At 34.0% G+C, this 19,706-nt stretch overlaps 1 protein-coding gene across 9 annotated transcripts in view; it reads left to right on the forward strand.

The window, feature by feature from the left end:
- Tut4 (terminal uridylyl transferase 4) overlaps nucleotides 1-19,706 on the forward strand; it is a 117,729-nt gene that overhangs the window by 64,435 nt on the left and 33,588 nt on the right. For 8 of the 9 annotated variants that reach the window (XM_047521407.1, XM_047521429.1, XM_047521423.1 and 5 more), the window contains exons 12-19: nucleotides 1,338-1,512; nucleotides 2,062-2,762; nucleotides 5,451-5,601; nucleotides 8,942-9,028; nucleotides 10,926-11,029; nucleotides 13,720-13,777; nucleotides 13,878-13,981; nucleotides 14,260-14,349. In XM_047521407.1, the coding sequence (XP_047377363.1) occupies nucleotides 1,338-1,512; nucleotides 2,062-2,762; nucleotides 5,451-5,601; nucleotides 8,942-9,028; nucleotides 10,926-11,029; nucleotides 13,720-13,777; nucleotides 13,878-13,981; nucleotides 14,260-14,349 (1,470 nt within the window). The remainder of the gene's footprint in view (nucleotides 1-1,337; nucleotides 1,513-2,061; nucleotides 2,763-5,450; nucleotides 5,602-8,941; nucleotides 9,029-10,925; nucleotides 11,030-13,719; nucleotides 13,778-13,877; nucleotides 13,982-14,259; nucleotides 14,350-19,706) is intronic. The other variant, XM_047521460.1, reaches the window with a different exon arrangement.

Here is a 19,706-nt window from a genome sequence, read left to right on the forward strand (position 1 = left end):
AAACAGTTCTTGCTGGATAGCTTTTTGTTTTCTTCTTCTACTCTTAATCTATCACACTAACTTTAATGGTTTTCTCTTTAAAGGTAGTCACACTTTTACTTTGCGTATGTTTATTCTATTTTTTCCTCATTCTTAGAACATGTATACCTTCTTATTAGTTTATGCCTTCTCAGCAGATCTGATTTTGACCATTGAACTTAACATTGTGACTTCTCTTGGTCCCATGTTCCTATTCCTTCTATCTTAACTTTTCCCCCATAGCTCTTACCTTCTCTGCACTTTTCTTCTAAGTTACTTATGTAATTTACTTATTAAGTATGTTTGTCTTTTCCTAGAAAATAGACTTGATTAAATCAAGGATCTAGGATTTTTTTCCCTAAGATATATTTTAAGTACCTAGTATATTGCCTGGTACATAGTCAGGACTCAACAAATAGTTATAGAATTGAATGCGTGAATGATTGTTTCATGCCATTATACTGCATAGTGATCACTTTTCACCAGTCTTCATCTATCTCATTCCTTTGGATTTCAGATATTACTTCTTCTGTTATGACCTATCAGATTTAGAGTTCTATCTTAGCATGTAGCCTAACCTTTACTGTAATTGTTAAACTGCTCTCTCTGTCCTAGTAGCCTAAGAAGTAGGACCTCATCTTATCTGAGTGGCAGTATAGTAAAATGATGGACAACATGGATTCAGTAGCCAGGTGGTCTTGAGTCAGAATCTTGCCTTATAGTATCTGGTGCATAGAATCGTATTATAGTATATGTGCCACTCTTAGAAGTGAATTGGTTTCATAGTGCGTGGCAAGCGTCATGTATAAGTGTGAACTCTCATTTTTATTCCAGGGAATAGTATGTTCTAAAGAAATGTGTCTGAATGAAGGAACTTTTTGAAAGTCAGGATATTTACTTAGATTTGTAAGGTAATTATTGCAATGAGTAGCTGTAGTAGTTATCCAGAGGTTTGCTACCTTGGCTGTACATGAGAATCACTTTAAGAAGCTTTAAAAATCCTAGTGTCTGGTATAATAACCCAGATCAGTTAAATCAGACTCTTCGGAGTGGGAATGGTGTCAAATTCAGACATTAGTGTACATTAATGCTCACTAGATCATTCAAATGTGTAGTTAAAGTTGAGAATCATTGGTTTAATTAAAAGAAAACAAAATTCCTAGGAATCAGTAAACTGGGACTCAAACTGGTTGATTTTTGACAAATTACTACTTCAGTCCTTAGTTTTTGAAAACAATTTCTGAGGTCTTTTCTAACTGAAAAGTCATTGATTTCATAGTTTTGTGAAGCCTAAATGAAAAGTATTTTTTATCTTTCAGTCTCCCTTAACATTGGAAACACCAAATCAGGTATCCTTGGGACAGTTATGGCTAGAGCTGCTAAAATTTTACACACTGGATTTTGCTTTGGAGGAATATGTCATATGTGTACGAATACAAGATATTTTAACAAGAGAGAACAAAAACTGGCCTAAAAGGCGAATAGCAATTGAAGGTGAGATGATGTGTTATACTTAATTTGGAGACTTTTTTTTTTTTGGTGCCACCTGTCATCCAATCAACTATTATATTTTTATCCCTTGACTGAGATAAAGAATAATTGATTTTGACAAACAAGGTTCTATATTATATCCCCCAAACATTAATTTTACCTTGGCAAGAGATGAAAATTATTAATTGGTCCTGAAGTTTGAAAAATTTCATTTAATGATATTGTGTAGGGTGGCATAGTGGCATAGCTTCTTTTTCCCATAATTTCATCACTGAAACTATAATTAATGAATGGACCTTCTCAGTTATCCTCTTATTAGTTACTTTTTATTATCTTCTCTCTGTTTCCTTTTAGCCTTTTCTTTTATGGAAGAAACAAAGGAAAAGATGTTGCTATTTTTCTTCTATTCGAACCATCTTTGGTATTATAGATTAGAAAAACCTTGGGAAAAAGTGCTCTGCTGACAATTTAACAGTTAAACTCTATTTGTATAAGCATGGAAATGTAGTTTGTTAGTAGAGACAAGTTACTGACCATTTTCTTTTTTACTAGATCCATTTTCAGTCAAGAGGAATGTTGCACGGAGCTTAAACAGCCAGCTTGTTTATGAATATGTTGTGGAGAGATTCAGGGCAGCTTATCGGTATTTTGCCTGTCCCCAGAGGAAGGGTGGAAATAAGACTACAGTGGATTTCAAGAAAAAAGAGAAGGGGAAAGTAAGCAATAAGAAACCAGTGAAGTCTGACAATGTGGCAACCAACTGTTGCAGTCTGCTTGGGGAAAGCACAGAAAAAATAAATACAGAAAGAGGTCAACCTGATAAACATGATGAAATGGAAGGTACATCACAGAGATGTATTATTAACAATGACAGTTTGTTGGTAAATGAACTAGATTTGGCTAACCATGAACAGGAATCTTCATCTCTTTCTGTGGATGCCAATCAAGGCAGTGATTTAGAGCCAAAATCAGTTAAGAAACAAAATGACTTAGCGCCTTCAGAAACTTGTTTAAAAAAGGAGCTCAGCCAATGTAATTGCATTGGGTTGCCTGACCCAGATGAATCTGTTGGAACAGACTGCAGGTCAAATATAGAAGCAGAAAGTTCACATCAGATTATGTGCACCGACATATCTGCTACCTCTTGCAACTGCAAAGCTACAGAAGTTGCTTCTGACCTTAATGATGATGATAACCTCCCCTCCCAGGAATTACATTATGTGTTTGATAAGTTTATTTTAACCTCTGGCAAGGTAGGATACAGTTTGTAAACAGTCTGTAAGATTTTGCAATATAACTTTGTCTTTTTTTTTTTTTTTCTTCGTGATACTGGGGATTGAACCCAGGGGCTTCATGCTCTTATCCACTGAGCTATGTCCCTACCCCTGACTTCGTATTTCTTTATAGTTTTTAGATTTAGGAGTGTAAAAGTGTCTTCTGTGGTAGTGACTATTGTCTTGGAATGATTTTGGTGTGTATTTGTCTTTTACTTTCTACACTTTCCCTATAGTTGCTTTTAAATGGCGTCTGTAAAGCACCAAGAGATTTTAGCACTCTAGTTGTTTTTCTTCACTTTCTCATACATAAAAGTATTCATCCTATTTTATGAAAATCAGTTTAGCACCATGTATTTTGTTTTGCTTATTTTTATACATATGCTTATTTTTCTTCTAAAAAGAATGAAAGATTTAAAATTCTATATTCTATTTTAAAGTGGTTTTTTTGTTTTTGTCTTTTTTGGTAGAGAAGAGAACATAAATATACTAAAGGTAGACGAAGCAAAATAAGATCAGGAACCAAAAAAAATGAAGAATTCAGATTCTGTTGCTGCCATTGAGTTCTTTCAGATTTTGTATTAAACCTTATGAATTATAGGGATCCTAACTTTTCTACTTTTATTTTTATATATATATTTTTCCAGTGCTCGGGATAAAACATGGCCATGCACATGCTAGGCAAGTTCTCTACCATGGAGCTATATCCCAGTCCCACTTCTCTACTTTTAAAGTGGAAGAGTCTGAACTTTAACTATTGAAAGTGTAGAAAATACTCTAGTGAACGAGGCTTGATGGTCATGCCTGTAATCCCAGCTACTTGGGAGTCTGAGGCAGGGAGGATCATGAGTTTGAGGTCAGCCTGGACAATTTAATGAGATCCTATCCGAAAATAAAAAATAAGAAAGGGAAATGATATAACTCAGTGGTAGAGTGCCCCTGGTTTCAGTCCCCAGTATTCAAAACAAACAAATGAATAAAATCAACAATGATCCAGTAGCAGAAAATAAGTAATAACTACTTTGTTAATAAAACTTTAGCTACATCACATTGCTTTAAGTACAATATATTTAACGGAAATATCATTATAAGTTTCCAGGATGAAAAAATGATTATTCAAAGCATATGTAAGCCAAATAGAATATTAAAAAAAAAATGGAATGTCATTCAGTTTTATTGTTTTATCAATAATTACTTATGGACAAGCTTAAGATTTTTAACCTAATTACAAAGCAGTATTTTTAAAAGTCTGCTTTATTGAGATATGATTGATATTTAAAAAACTGTATATATTTAATGTATATAACGATGTTTGGAAGTAAGCATACACCTATGAAATCATGACTGTTAATGCTGCACATCTATCCATCATCTCCAAAAGTCTCCTGCTTTCCTTTTGTAGAAAGAGAACGTAATGTTAAATCTGTTCTCTTAGCAAATTTTTTTCCTCTTAGCAAAATTTTAAGAATATAATAAAGCATTGTTAATCACAGGCCTAAGGTTGTGCAACAGATATCTAGGACTTAGTTATTTTGAATAAATCTTTGACCAACACCTTCTCATTTCCCCCTTCCACTAAGCAGTATTTCTTCATTCTATATAGGGACATATCTGTTGCGTTTTATCTAGGTTGCAGTATTTAGGGCATATGAACTATTGAAAGGATGAAATAAATGATAGATTGTTAGAAAAATTTCTTAATTATATAACTACAGTGTATTTCTTATGTTTTATACTTTTCCTCCCACTAAACTTAGCAATTTCAATAAGGAGTACTGTTTCTCCCATTTTTATTTTTACTAGTTATCTGTAACATTTCAAAAGAATTTCCCTTCTATATGTTATTTAAAAAAAAAAAAAAAAAGAATGCTTTGAAAAGATGATAGAAGTTCCTGGAGTACGTTTAATTAACCCACGGTGTATTATTCCCATAAAAGTGTGTATAATTTGCCTCAGAGTTTATGACTATGTAAATGTTCTGGCTAACATTGGAGGAAGACACTTAAAGTCTGGATGTGTCATGATAAAGAGTACTGGTCTTCCTTAACCATGTGCTTTATTCGACTAGTTGGCATAAATTCTACTGTTTAATCACACCTGGTGGTCCACTGGAATATATTTAAAATGGAGCTACAAGGTTTGAAGTTCAGTTTTGTGGCTATTTAATCCTTCTTTCTATGGAGATAATTTTATTTTTTCAAGTCAAGTCCTGCAATTTGGTCTGTGGACACTGATGTAGTTGAACCAATTGACTAAGTAATGATTCTATGGTTAATTGATTCTGAAGATGGAAAATGTTTGGAGTGAATTGAAAGGTGCAGTTTAAAATTTATAAACTACTTTGTTAGATATCAGTAAATTAAAAATATAATACACATATTTCCCTTTGGGAGCTAATCAAGCTATTTCAGTTAACCATGCCTTTGGTATCTCTTATTATTTTCATTATCTTACACCCTCAAGTGAATTTGTTACTGATAACCATTTTAGTGGAGGAAAAAGTGTTTTGCTCAAAACAGTTTTTGAATTGCTTGCATCTCATTAACAATTTTGTTTTTTAATCTCCGCAAAGCACAGGTTATCAGAACTGAATTATATAAAAGATTCTTTTTGGAATCTGATGAAGTGCCTCAAAAGATTATTAGATTTTTTTCTACCCTTGTATAGCCGCCAACGATAGTATGCAGCATCTGCAAAAAGGATGGTCATTCAAAAAATGATTGCCCAGAGGATTTCAGGAAAATTGATCTAAAACCTCTACCACCAATGACAAACCGATTTCGGGAAATACTTGATTTAGTATGTAAAAGGTGTTTTGGTAAGTGTTTTATTACTCTGTCTACTGGGACTACATTCTTTCTTGGAAGTTAAATTTTCTAATTAAAGAACAATTTGCTTATTTTGTTTTGGTAGAGATTTTTTAATACTGTAGAGACCAAGCATAGATATCTACTAAACACCTACTGTATTCAGGGTAATGTGGTAAATGCCAGGGGGAATTTAATTGCTCCCATATGTATTAATTTTAAGGAACTTAGACTGTGGATTTGAGCTATTTAATGTAGCTACTACATAGGTATGACTATTCAACCTAAAATTAGTTAAAATGAAATAAAATTAAGTTCCTCAGTTAACACTGGACACACCTGAAGCTCTCAGTAGCTACACGTGGCTGGAGGCTACTGCATTGGACAGTCTAAATAGAAAACATTTTTGTAATTGTGTGCTCTTGGACAGCGCTGCCCTACTTGAATGTTTAACACACGTATATAAATTGCCATAATTGGAAGTAGAATGCTATATTCCATAGTGGTAAACAAAATACCGTGCACACCCAATTAATTTTAACTGAGGCAGATCAGAAGAATTGGAATTAATTATGTGGTATTAGAGATGAACCTCCTTCTGCATTTGCAAATACAGAAGATCGTGTATAACAACAGCCTAATATGCACCATTTGGGGGAATAAATACCTTTGATTTGGTAGGGTATAAAAAAGTCTATAGAGAGAAGTGTTTATAAAGATAACTCTGGGTAAAGTCTTGCATGCCTTTATTCATCAAACATTTATGCATTGCTTGCTGTGTTCAGGTAAGATAAGATTTCTGATGTCATAACATGACATTGTAATTCTGCATTGTAATTCTTCCCTCCTACCCTTCCCTGTTCCTGCCTCTTACAAGGCAGACACTTAACTGCTTCTGTCACTTAACTATAGATGAGTTTGCATTTTCTGGAGTTCTGTGTAAATGCAGTTACATAGAATGTATTCCTTTTTGTTGGGGGTGTGGTTTAGCTTCCTTTATTCAGCATAATTATTTGAGATTCATCCATGTTGTTTTGTTAATTTCTTTTTATTGGTGAGTAAGTACTTTTCTATTGTATGGACATGTTAGTTTGTTTATCTACTTGCCTGTTGATCAATATTTTGCTTGTTTCTAAATTTTGGCTGTTACAAATAAATCTGTCATACACATTTTTATCCTTGGATAAATACTTGAGTGGAATGATTAGATCACAGCACTGTAAAAAACTTTAAGGTACAATTCATTACATTTATTTTTATTAGCATTTTTCTCTCACTGTGGACTCAGATATTTTATACTTTGGAATATAATCCAATTATTAATTTATTAATAAATTAATTCTAGCTTTGACTAGAATTTGGGAGCTCTTTCAGTTGGCATCTGTGTCACTTTGATGTGCCCTCATCAGTGTGTGGTTTGTTTTATAGCCCTTCCTTACTTCTGGTACTACAAGATGCTCCAGAATCATTATGTATGTTTTCTGACTTAGACTTAAAAATTTCTCCAAGGACCCCTGCCTGTTTCTTTATATGGGATAATGGTATTAGGAACTGAGACATGTGTACTAGGTGTTTTGATGCTATTGGTGTGTTTTTGCTTTCAGGCCTTCTCACAGGAAGAAAATATATGTGTATATACTGACTCATTTATTTGTATTTATGTATAAATATTTCTGTGTGTAACCATCTTATCTATGCTTAAGCTAAACACAACTACATACTAGAGTACCATGGCTCATTCTAGCCTCTCTCTTTGCTTATTTGTAAACTCCCATTCCAGTAATGATAATGCTGGTTCCCACCATCTACTACCTATTTGTTTCATTTCAGTACACTTGTATAGCAACATCAAAACTGTTAAAGCACTCATGGTCCCATGGGAAACAACTTCATCAATTAGAATGCAGTGCTTCTCTGTAGTTTCCTTTAAGCTACAGATTTACAGATTTTACTAATTTTCAAAGTTACTTAGGCCAGCACTTTCCTCCATTCTGTTGAATGAAGTTGTATCTTACATTTATAATACAATTAGATTCTTTAGTCACAGTCTGCATTCCATTCTGAGAGTCTTGACCTCCTCCATGATGTTGAAGTATTTGCATACTTTAAGGCTCATTCTGTGTTACAAAGTTCTATGGGTTTTGACGAATGCATTGTGTTAGCTTTTTCTCACTGTAATAGATAACAGAGAAATCATCTTATAAGAGAAAAGGTTTATTTTTGGTTTATTTTTGGTTTTGATGTTAAGAGGTTTCACTTTAGGGTTGGTTAACCCTTCCACTTTGGGCCTTTGATGAGGCTGTATTCCACGTTGGAAGCACATGGCATGGCAAAACTTCACTTCAAAGCCGCTATGCGAAAGAAAAGAAGAGGAAGGGAATATGGTCCAAATAGGCCCTTTTAGTGCATGCCCCAAACACTTGAAGACCCCCATGTCACAATAGACCCTACCTCTTAAAGGTTTCACTAACTCCCAGTATGAGTTGGAGACCAAACCTAGATAGCATATGGGCCTTTTGGGAGACACTTACTTGAATTATAGCATTCATTATGTCATGTATCTACCATTATAGAACAGTAATAGTTCCACTGCCTTAAAAAACACACACACACACACACACACACAAACACACACACACACACCCTGCATTTCATCTTTTCAACTTCCTCCCATAACCACTGATGCTATATTTGTTTTTTAAAAAAAACTGATTATTAGTTTAATTTCATCATAGCAAAATTTTGATAAATTGTTGTATTATTCCTGTATTAAATTTTGGGGATATCTGGAGGTAGAAATGGGAAGGAAAGAAGAAAAAAAAATTGTTCATAAGGAATGTATAGTCCTATTGGAAAAATAGGATTGATATAAATGGAATAACTGGAAAATTCAAGACACTATAAAATTAGGTGCCACATTGTGTCAAGGAGAAGTCTTTAAGACTATGGTTAGGCAGAGTAGTTTATAGGGAAGATTTGAGTGTTGACCAGGCATTTAAGGAAATTGTTAGATTTAGGAAATTGTTAGATGCCTAGGGTAGCAATATGAATACAGGAGGGAAAAACAGGCATGGATATAGGAGAGGAGTGGAATGTCTAGAAAAATATAAATACTAAGTAGTTTGAAAAATTGAATATATTTGATGTATTTGTAGGTATCTCATAGGGAAAATAATCATGTGAAATGTAAACAGGTCTTTAAAAATTATCTTTTTGGCTGCTCCACTGCCAAAGAAGAGTCAACAAACAATGAAATGTTAAGTATTTTAGGGTAAAAACTTGAAGATATTTTCAGAATCTATTTTCCTTACTTTTCTTTCTCTTTCTCTCCTCCCTTTTTTCTTATTCTAGATGAGTTATCACCACCATTCTCTGAACAACACAACAGGGAGCAAATTTTAATTGGCTTGGAAAAGTTTATTCAAAAAGAATATGATGGTATGTCATAGGTTAAAAATTGATTGTTTTGTTACTGTGGCCATGTGGTCCTGGGTTCATTCATTTATTTAAAAAATATTTATTGAATGTTATGTGTTCTAATTTTTAGGGATACATTGCTAGTAAAAGAGGTGAAACTTGCTTTCATGAAGTGTGTATTTCAGAGGGGAGACAGTCAACTAATAACTAAATAGTCAACTAAATATATAATATTATATCAGCAAATAGTAAATGCTATTAAATGCAGGAGATAAAAGAAGTGATGGGTTACTATGGTAAGTTTCTCTGATAAGGTGAAATTTGAGTAGAATCCCTAACAATATGAAGGAGCAAGTTCTGTGACTATTCAAGAACATTGTACAGAGAAGTTTAGTGAGTACAAACACCAAGATTGGATTGTATCTGGCATGATTGAAACCAAAAGTACAGTATGGTTGGAGTAGAGTGAGGGAGACTGTAATAGAAAGATGAGGTCAGAGAGCCTAGGGATTGTTTCATGGATGTTGGTAGTAGGACTTTTGACTTTTATTTTGAGTACCTAATGAGAAACTTTTGGAAGGTTTTAGCCATTAAATGACATGGACTGAGAGAACAGAATGTAGAGCCTTAAGAGTAGAAGCAAGGAAACATTTAGGAAGCTGATGCATAAGTGCAAATGAAGCAGTAGTGATTTGGAGAAGGTAAGAAGTGGTTGGAAACTGGGAAATATTTTGAAGATAGAGCCAACAGGATTTGCTGATGCATTCATCACCAGTGAGATATGAAAGAAAGAAGGAAATCAAGGATGATCTCAAGATTATGCTGAACAGTTGGGTTGTGGTATTTATGAAAGAAAGAAGGAAATCAAGGATGATCTCAAGATTATGCTGAACAGTTGGGTTGTGGTATTTAAGGAGGTAGCAAAGACAGCAGGAAGAGGTTTTCAGCCTCTTCCTGAGGGTAAAGAATGAAGAATTTTGGGTCCAAATATTTTAGAAAAACAGTCAGTTATAATCAAAATAAATTTGTATTTTGAAAGATGATTTGTTGCTATAAGATTGTTTAAAAATGTATTTGTTAGTATATATAAAGTTTTGATCAAATCTAAGTCCCTGTTAAACGGATATTTTTATTTGCTAATAACCATAACTTCTTTTATGCCTCTCAATTGTCATTCATATTTCAAGTAGGGCATTGGAACTAGATGAAAGTTAGTTTTGAAAATACAGAATTTGTTCTCTGAGTGAGTAGTCTACTTAAGAATTGAGAGGAAGAAAAGTCCAACCCTATTAAGTTGCAACTTGTTTGCAATTGTAATTGTTACTGAAGAATTCTAAATTTGAAGGAATAACCCTATCATAATTTTTATCTTGTGAATTAGTCATTCACTTTTGGAGGAGAATTTATTAATGCTATTGTACTAAGATGGTGTTTGCAAAAACTTCTTGAATTATGTCCTGAAGGAATTAGGTTTATTTTCAAGAGGTAAATTTCCAGATATTGATCGAACTATTGGTAGTGATGTTGAGAATAAATGAAAGTAGATGGATTTGTAGTTAAAAGAGATTAGGATCTCACATATATTTCTGACTTGGGAAATTGAATAGATGATGATACTATTTACTGAAAATAGGGATTATAGGAATAATACTAGGTTTGGGGTGAAGTTGATATTTTAGTTTAGACATGTTGAATTTATGATATGGAGGGAGCAAGTGGCAAGTGGATACATGGTATGGGAACTTGAACAAAAGATTTGGACCTTTTGATAAGAATGTTTTAGAATTTCTCAGTATGTCTTCCAGTGGTAAGTAATTTAAATCATAAAAGTGGATAAGATCACTTCGTGTTAGACCACTAGTAGACATTAGGAGATTCCTCTTCCCTAAGACTTTTGACTTGTTTTTCCTTTGCTTAGAAAAGGCAAGATTGTGTTTATTTGGCTCTTCTAAAAATGGATTTGGATTTCGTGATAGTGATCTAGATATTTGTATGACCTTGGAAGGCCATGAAAATGCAGAGGTAAGAGTTCATGTTTGGAAAGGGATGTGGAATTTATTTTTGTAATGATAAATCTTTTTATTTTTGTATGTAATATTGACAAAATACATGATGATAATCTCTGTGTAAATATATTAGCAATAGCAGTGTTTGAAATGTAAAATCTTTAACAATTGAGAAGATACTCAGATCTTAAGTAAATTTGCCATTTCATTCATTTATAATGCAAAAGCTAGGTAACTGAGAATTACAAATGCTTTATAATGAAATTTTGTAAAAAGTCAGTATGCCATAAAGTTGAGATGTTTGCCTTACAACCAATGAGAAGCTGGTGCTTCAGTTTGGTTATTAATGTTGGTTTTGCTTACTCTGTCTTTTGATATTTTCCCCTAGGTAATGACTTTGTATCATGATAGCTAGAAAATACAGGCAGTCATCTTAAGTTCTAACTGGGTTATGTTCTAAAAGTTAGTTGTACTTTGGGGCCACTCATATTTTTTCCATGGAAGCAATATTATAAATAAGTTTTAGAAACTCATTTTGGGTGGGAAAAGGAACTAACATTGATTTAGTCCCCAGTGTACACTTAGACATACATAATCTTAATTCATTCTTATACCAACTTTCGAGGTAGATATTTTTTACCCCATTTTACAGATAAGGAAACTGAGGCTTTGAAAAATAAACTGACTTGTCCAAGTTCACACAGGTAGTAAGTGTTGGAGCCAGGATTTGAACCCAGGTCAGTCTGACTCCAGAGTTCATGCTCTTTCCATACCTCTTTCACTGCCTCTTTGTAATTTTTTAACCCGTAATGTAGATGAAAAACTACTTATAGTACTGTAGACCCTAACCACTACTTGATGAAATTGAAAGTTTTCTGAGTTCCACCTTCAGATGCCAGGAGTAGACTTTCTTCCAGTGAAGTCTCAGCATTAGAGTGGGTCCTTAGGCTTTTCTTCTTTGTGTACCAGGTTCCCATAGTGGAGTGAGATTATCCAGGCTCTAGTGGAAAAAGGAATGGATTGAACAGGGAAGAAATATCCCATAATTTTATAGTACCAGTTAGAAAAGGAGGAATCCTTGTAGATGTCCTTTACCAGCATAGCTGTTGGTATTCATGTTTTAAAATCAGGAACTACTTGCAAGATGGGGTGAGGCCAAGCTTCTGGCATATACAGTGGTGTCAGTATTGCCTCTGTTAAATTATAAAAGAATTCAGCAGATTAGTGTACCTGTGCATTTCTGAAATAGTCCTTTCAAAAGGTGGTTACTGTGTTGTCATATCTAGAGCAAAGGTGGTGGTAGATCCTTATTTCTAGCCCTAAGAAGTTGATTATGGTGTTAACATCTATCTTGTTCTATAAAGAAACTGAAATGTTAACAAGTAATTTGTTTTTCTTCATGTTTCACTTATTACTATTTACTTGAAAAGATGCTGCCTATCTCCATTTTGAAGAGCAAGAATTGAAGGAATAGGAAATGATTTTTATCCAAGAAATGAGTTAAGATTTTTTTTTTTTTTTTTTTTTTTGGGTGCTGGGGATCGAACCCAGGGCCTTGTGCTTACAAGGCAAGCACTCTACCGACTGAGCTATCTCCCCAGCCCCTGAGTTAAGATTTACAGATATATTTTATGTAAAATTTAATAAAGACTTCTAATCACCAAGGATTTGTATATTATGTAAAATCTGCCATTCACATACAGAAGTTGAAGCAACGGAAAAAATATTTTACTCCATATGAGACATTATTGAAACTTTAAAATTTTATCATAATTGTATCTTTGCATAATAAAGAGAAAAATTGCCTCTTTTGTTCAGTTTATTGTGCATGAACTAGTAACTAACAATTCCCTTGAAAATACCCAATTAAACTGCAATGGCTATTGCTTCACACAAGGGTGATTTTATAATAACTGTTGGGATTGATGTTTATACCCTTCAGTTTAATACAGTTAATTTATAATACTATTATCCTCTTTGTTCCTTGTAGTTTGATTATCATTACCTTATCAACTCTGCACTCTCTTTTTTTTTTAAAAAAGCAGTACATTTACATTTGTAGAGGTAAGAATTTCCTTGTGGGAATAGGCACTGGTTATCATTTCTTATCAACATATCAACATAATAAACAGCTCACAGTTCAGGTACTCAGTTTGGGTCAGTCTTACTGCTGAATGCTTTATAAATGTGTTTCGTGTAATCTTCCCAACAACTATTTTAGGGGAGGAATTTATGATTGTCTTGATTTTGTAGAGAAGTATGATGCTGAGAGGGATTAGAGATCAGTCCTAGTCAATACTTAGTTCAAAATTTTAATTCAGCTTTATCTAAATTCAGAATCTGTGTTCTTAATCTATTGCTTTGCCCTTACCAAACCCATCTCTAGTTGTTGATTCACATATTAAAAACCATATTATCCTCCTATCTTTGTGCTTCTCATCTGCATGTGAATTACTTTTGGATTTTGTTAAAATGCAGATTATGATTCAGTAGATAGGGGAGGAGTCCTGTGATTCTGCATTTCTTTTATTTTCCCAGATTATGCTGATGCTGTGGGTCTATGAACCACATATACATTGAGTAGCAAGGTTATATATAATGCATTATGACTAGAAATTTTAAGTATTAGTATGCAATGCATAACTGATAGTAGAATTTGCAAAAGACCAAATTGAATCAAACTTTATTGTTTGTTTTGTTTTTTAGAAATTAAATTGTAAGGAAATAATTGAAAATTTGGCGAAAATTCTTAAGAGACATCCAGGTATAAAGTTTAAATCTTTGCTTTAAAACAAAAGAAAATACTTTACAGCATTATGAAAATTATTTGACCTACATAAGTTGTTGTTTTTTTTTTTCAACAGGTTTAAGAAACATTTTGCCTATAACCACTGCCAAAGTGCCTATTGTAAAATTTGAACACAGACGAAGTGGATTAGAAGGCGATATCAGTTTATATAATACATTGGTAAGTTTCTCTTTACAGGCCAGGTATAGTTACGCTTTATTTTCAGTTTACAGGTTACCAACTATACCTTGTAAGTTTAAAAATTTCAAATGTGAGCACTGTAAGGAAAGAGTATATTTATCCATTTTGCTGTTGCCTTCAGATTGAAGGTAAGTTTTTAACTTGTTAATAGGTATTTTAAAATTTACATTTATGTATATTCTGTTTGAAGTGTATTATATCTTTTTATCTTTATTGTAAGTTTAAGAAATGCTTTCAAATATGTAATTATTTTTCAGGCTCAACATAACACAAGAATGCTAGCTACTTATGCAGCTATTGATCCTCGAGTACAGTACTTGGGATATACTATGAAAGTGTTTGCTAAGGTATTTCTGAAAAAGTTAATGATGTGCTTTGTTGTAATAATCAGGATAAAGTGAAACATACAGATAATTGGACTTGTAAAAATATTGTCTCAGTTTTTATTTACCTAGCTTCCCCACCACCCCCCAAAGATAGGGTATTACTGTGTTGCCCAGGATGGCTTTGAACCCTGGTCTTAAGTGATCTCCTGCCTTAGCCTCCCCATTAGTATCTGAACTTTAAAAAAAAATACATTATATTAAATGTGTTGAATTTATTATACCTATTAGGGTAATGTAGTAGTCTTTTTGTTAGGTGTGTTCTATTCCCATGTACAACCCACTAGTCTTTTTTCTGTAGTAAAACTTCTCAGTGCAGTAATGATCTTTACCCCTAGGTGTGGTAGTTGGCAAACTCTAAATAATCTTTGGGGCTGGGTTTGTGGCTCAGTGGTAAAGTTCTTGCGTAGCATGTGTGAGGCACTGTGTTCGATCCTCAGCACCACATTAAAAAAATACATAAATAAAAAAGGTATGAAAAATCCTTTAAAAAAAGAATCTCTGGGTTAGGAAATCTGGTATTTGGGTTTAATGATTAATTTTTCTGATCAAGAAATCAAAACAAAATAATACAAATAAAATCTTTCGTGTCTGTTGAAACACTTGTTTTAACACTGCATTTTTTTTCTTTTCCTAAATGTATAAACTACATGAAGATAGGAATCTGTTTTCCTAGTTCAGTATAGTGCCTACTTTATGGTAGCTGTTTAGTAAATAGTTAATTTTGTGAATGTGTTAGTGGAATAGTTTTAGTAGGAAATGACTTGGTCAGATTTTCATTTCATAAATCACTCTTTTCAGTAGGAAAGCGTATTTGTTTAGATATTCCTGTGCTGGCACATACTACATATAAGACTTGATAAAACTACTTTTCTAGAATCTCCTCATGGAATAATTTCAGCATGATGGTTTTGTTATAGCTACATGAAACTTTGGTAATGAAGCCAAGTGTTTCACATCAGAGAAATCATTCCTTTAACTTCTGTAGCTGTAAGGTAATTCCACTCATTAGGAGAAATTTTTGAGGAGTCTTTTTTTTAATTTTTAAATTTTTATTGTAAACAAATGGGATACATGTTTCTGTTTGTACATGGAGTAACAGCATACCATTTGCATAATCATACATTCACATAGGGTAATGTTGTTTGATTCATTCTGTTCTTTTTTCCTTCCCCTCCACCCCTCCCACCCCTCTTTTCCCTCAATACAGTCCCTCCTTCCTCCATTCTTGCCCCCCCTCACCCCCCATTATGTGTCATCATCTGCTTATCAGTGAGATCATTCGCCTTTTGGAATTTTGAGATTGGCTTATCTCACTTAGCATGATATTCTCCAATTTCATCCATTTGCATGCAAATGCCATAATTTTATTATTCTTTATAGCTGAGTAATATTCCATTGTATATATATACCACAGTTTCTTTATCCATTCATCAATTGAAGGACATCTAGGTTGGTTCCACAACCTGGCTATTGTGAATTGAGCAGCTATGAACATTGATGTGACTGTATCTCTGTAGTATGCTGATTTTAAGTCCTTTGGGTATAGGCCGAGGAGTGGGATAGCTGGGTCAAACAGTGGTTCCATTCCAAGTTTTCTAAGGAATCTCCACACTGCTTTCCAGAGTGGCTGCACTAATTTGCAACCCCACCAGCAATATATGAATGTACCTTTTTCCCCACATCCTCTCCAACACCTATTGTTGCTTGTATTCTTGATAATCACCATTCTAATTGGGGTGAGATGGAATCTTAGTGTAGTTTTGATTTGCATTTCTCTTATTACTAAAGATGGTGAACATTTTTTCATATGCTTGTTGATTGCTTGTAGATCTTTTTCTGTGAAGTGTCTGTTCATTTCCTTAACCATTTGTTGATTGGGTTATTTGTATTCTTGGTGTAGAGTATTTTGAGTTCTTTATATATTCTGGAAATTAGTGCTCTGTCTGAAGTATGAGTGGCAAAGATATTCTCCCACTCTGTAGGTTCTCTTTTCACATTGCTGATAGTTTCCTTTGCTGAGAGAAAGCTATTTGGTTTTAATCTATCCCATTTATTGATTCTTGCTTTTATTTCTTGTGCTATGGGAGTCCTGTTAAGGAAGTCTGATCCTAAGCCAACAAGTTGAAGATTTGGACCTACTTTTTCTTCTAAAAGATGCAGGGTCTCTGGTCTGATTTCAGGGTCCTTGATCCATTGTGAGTTGAGTTTTGTGCAGGGTGAGAGATAGGGGTTTAGTTTCATTCTGTTGCATATGGATTTCCAGTTTTCCCAGCACCATTTGTTGAAGAGGCTATCTTTTCTCCATTGCATATTTTTGGCATCTTTGTCTAGTATGAGAAAATGCATTTATTTGGGTTTGTGTCTGTGTCCTCTATTCTGTACCATTGATCTACCTGTCTATTTTGGTGCCAATACCATGCCGTTTTCATTACTATTGCTTTGTAGTATAGTTGAAGTTCTGGTATTGCGATACCCCCTGTTTCATTCTTCCTGCTAAGGATTGCTTTATCTATTCTGGGTTTCTTATTCTTCCAGATGAATTTCATGATTGCTTGCTCTATTTCTGTAAACTACATCATTGGGGTTTTATTTGGAATTGCATTGAATCTGTATAGCACTTTTGGTAGTGTGGCCATTTTGACAATATTAATTCTGCCTATCCAAGAACATGGGAGATCTTTCCATCTTCTAAGGACTTCCTCAATTTCTTTCTTCAGTGTTTTGTAGTTTTCATTGTAGAGATCTTTTACCTCTTTGGTTAGATTGATGCCCAAGTATTTTATTTTTTTTGAGGCTATTGCAAATGGAGTTGTTTTCCTCATTTCCCTTTCAACTGTTTCGTTGCTTGCGTATAAAAATGCTTTAGAGTTATGTGTGTTGATTTTATAGCCTACTATTTTGCTGAATTCATTGATGAGGTCTAGAAGTTTTCTGGAGGAGGTTTTTGGATCCTCTAAATATAGAATCATGTCATCCACAAATAGTGACAGCTTAAGTTCCTCTTTTCCTATTCATATCCCTTTAATTTCTTTGGTCTGCCTAATTGCTCTGGCTAGAGTTTCGAGGACAATGTTGAATAGAAGTGGTGAAAGAGGACATCCCTGTGTTGTTCCGGTTTTTAAAGGGAATGACTTCAGTTTTTTTCCATTAAGAATGATGTTGGCCATGGGCTTAGCATAAATAGCCTTTACAATGTTCAGCTATGTTCCTACTATCCCTATTTTTTCTAGTGTTTTGAGCATGAAGGGGTGTTGTATTTTGTCAAATGCTTTTTCTGCATCAATTGAAATAACCATATGATTGTTATCCTTAAGTCCATTGACATGATGGATTACGTTTATTGATTTACGGATGTTAAACCATCTTTGCATTCCAGGGATGAACCCCACTTGATCGTTGTGCACAATCTTCTTAATATGTTTTTGGATACGGTTTGCCAATATTTTGTTAAGGATCTTTGTATCTATATTCATCAAGGATATTGGTCCTTTATGTGTCTTTGCCTGGTTTCGGTGTGAGGGTGATATTAGCTTCATTGAATGAGTTTGGTAGGGTACCCTCCTTTTCTGTTTCCTGGAATACTTTGAGAAGTATTGGAATGAGTTCTTCTTTGAAGGTTTTGTAGAACTTGGCTGAGAATCCCTCTGGTCCTGGGCTTTTCTTGGATGGTAGGTTTTTAATGACTTCTTCTATTTCATTGCTTGATATTGATCTATTTAAATTGTGTATGTCCTCCTGGTTGAGTTTGGGAGGAGCATATGTCTCTAGAAATTTGTCAATGTCTTCAGTAGTTTCTATTTTGTTGGAATACAGATTTTCAAAGTAGCTTCTCATTATGTTCTGTATCTCAGTGGTGTCTGTTTTGATATTTCCTTTTTCATCACAAATTTTAGTAATTTGAGTTTTCTCTCTCCTTCTCTTAGTGTGGCTAAGGGTTTGTCTATTTTGTTTACTTTCTCAAAGAACCAACTTTTTGTTTTGTCAATTTTTTGTATTGTTTCTTTTGTTTCAATTTCATTGATTTCAGCTCTGATTTTAATTATTTCCTGTCTTATACTGCTTTTGCTGTTATTCTGTTCTTCTTTTACTAGGGCTTTGAGCAGTAATGTTAGGTCATTTAGTTGGTGACTTTTCATTCTTTTCTGGAATGCACTCCATGCAATGAATATTCCTCTTAGTACCGCTTTCATAGTGTCCCAGAGATTTCAACATGTTGTATCGTCGTTCTCATTGACCTCTAAGAATTTTTTAATCTCCTCCCTGATGTTTCCTGTTATCCATGTCTCATTCAATAGCATATTATTTAGTCTCCAGGTGTTGGAGTAATTTCTGTTTTTTATTTTGTCATTGATTTCTATTCTCAGTCCATTATGATCTGATAGAACACAAGGCAGTATCTCTGTTTTTTTGCATTTCCTAAGGGCTGCTTTGTGGCATAACATATGGTCTATTTTCGAGAAGGTTCCATGTGCTGCTGAGAAGAAAGTGAATCCGCTCATTGATGGATGGAATATTCTATATATGTCTATTAAGTCTAGGTTATTGATTGTGTTATTGAGTTCTATGGTTTCTTTGGTTGGTTTTTGTTTGGAAGATCTATCTAGTGGTGACAGCGGTGCATTAAAGTCACCCAGAATTATTGTGTTGTGGTCTATGTGATTCCTGAAATTGAGAAGGATTTGTTTAATGCACAGGGATACACCATTGTTTGGGGCATAAATATTTACTATCGTTATGTCTTCCTGATTTATGGTTCCCTTAAGTAGTATGAAATGTCCTTCTTTATCCCTTCTGACTCACTTTGGGTTGAAGTTCATTTTATCTGATATAAGGATGGAAACCCCTGCTTTTTTACTGAGTCCATGTGTGTGGTAGGTTTTTTCCCATCCTTTCACCTTTAGTCTGTGGATGTCTTTTTCTATGAGATGAGTCTCTTGCAGGCAGCATATTGTTGGGTCTTTCATTTTAATCCATTCTGCCAGTCTATGTCTTTTGATTGATGAGTTTAGGCCATTAACATTCAGGGTTATTATTGAGATATTATTTGTATTCCCAGTCATTTGGCTTATTTTTGGTTTTTAAGTTGGCTTGGTTTCTCCTTTGAGTGGTTTTTCTCTAAGGTAGTTCCTCCCTTTGCTGACCTACATTGTTGTTTCTCATTTCCTCCTCATGGAATATTTTGTTGAGAACATTCTATAGAGCAGGCTTTCTATTTGTAAATTCTTTTAACTTTTGTTTATCATGGAAAGATTTTATTTCATCTTCAAATATGAAGGTTAGTTTTGCTGGGTATAGGATTCTTGGTTGGCAACCATGTT

The sequence above is a fragment of the Sciurus carolinensis genome, chromosome 1, assembly GCF_902686445.1.
Source record: "Sciurus carolinensis chromosome 1, mSciCar1.2, whole genome shotgun sequence".
In the NCBI taxonomy this organism is placed as follows: Eukaryota; Metazoa; Chordata; class Mammalia; order Rodentia; family Sciuridae; genus Sciurus; species Sciurus carolinensis.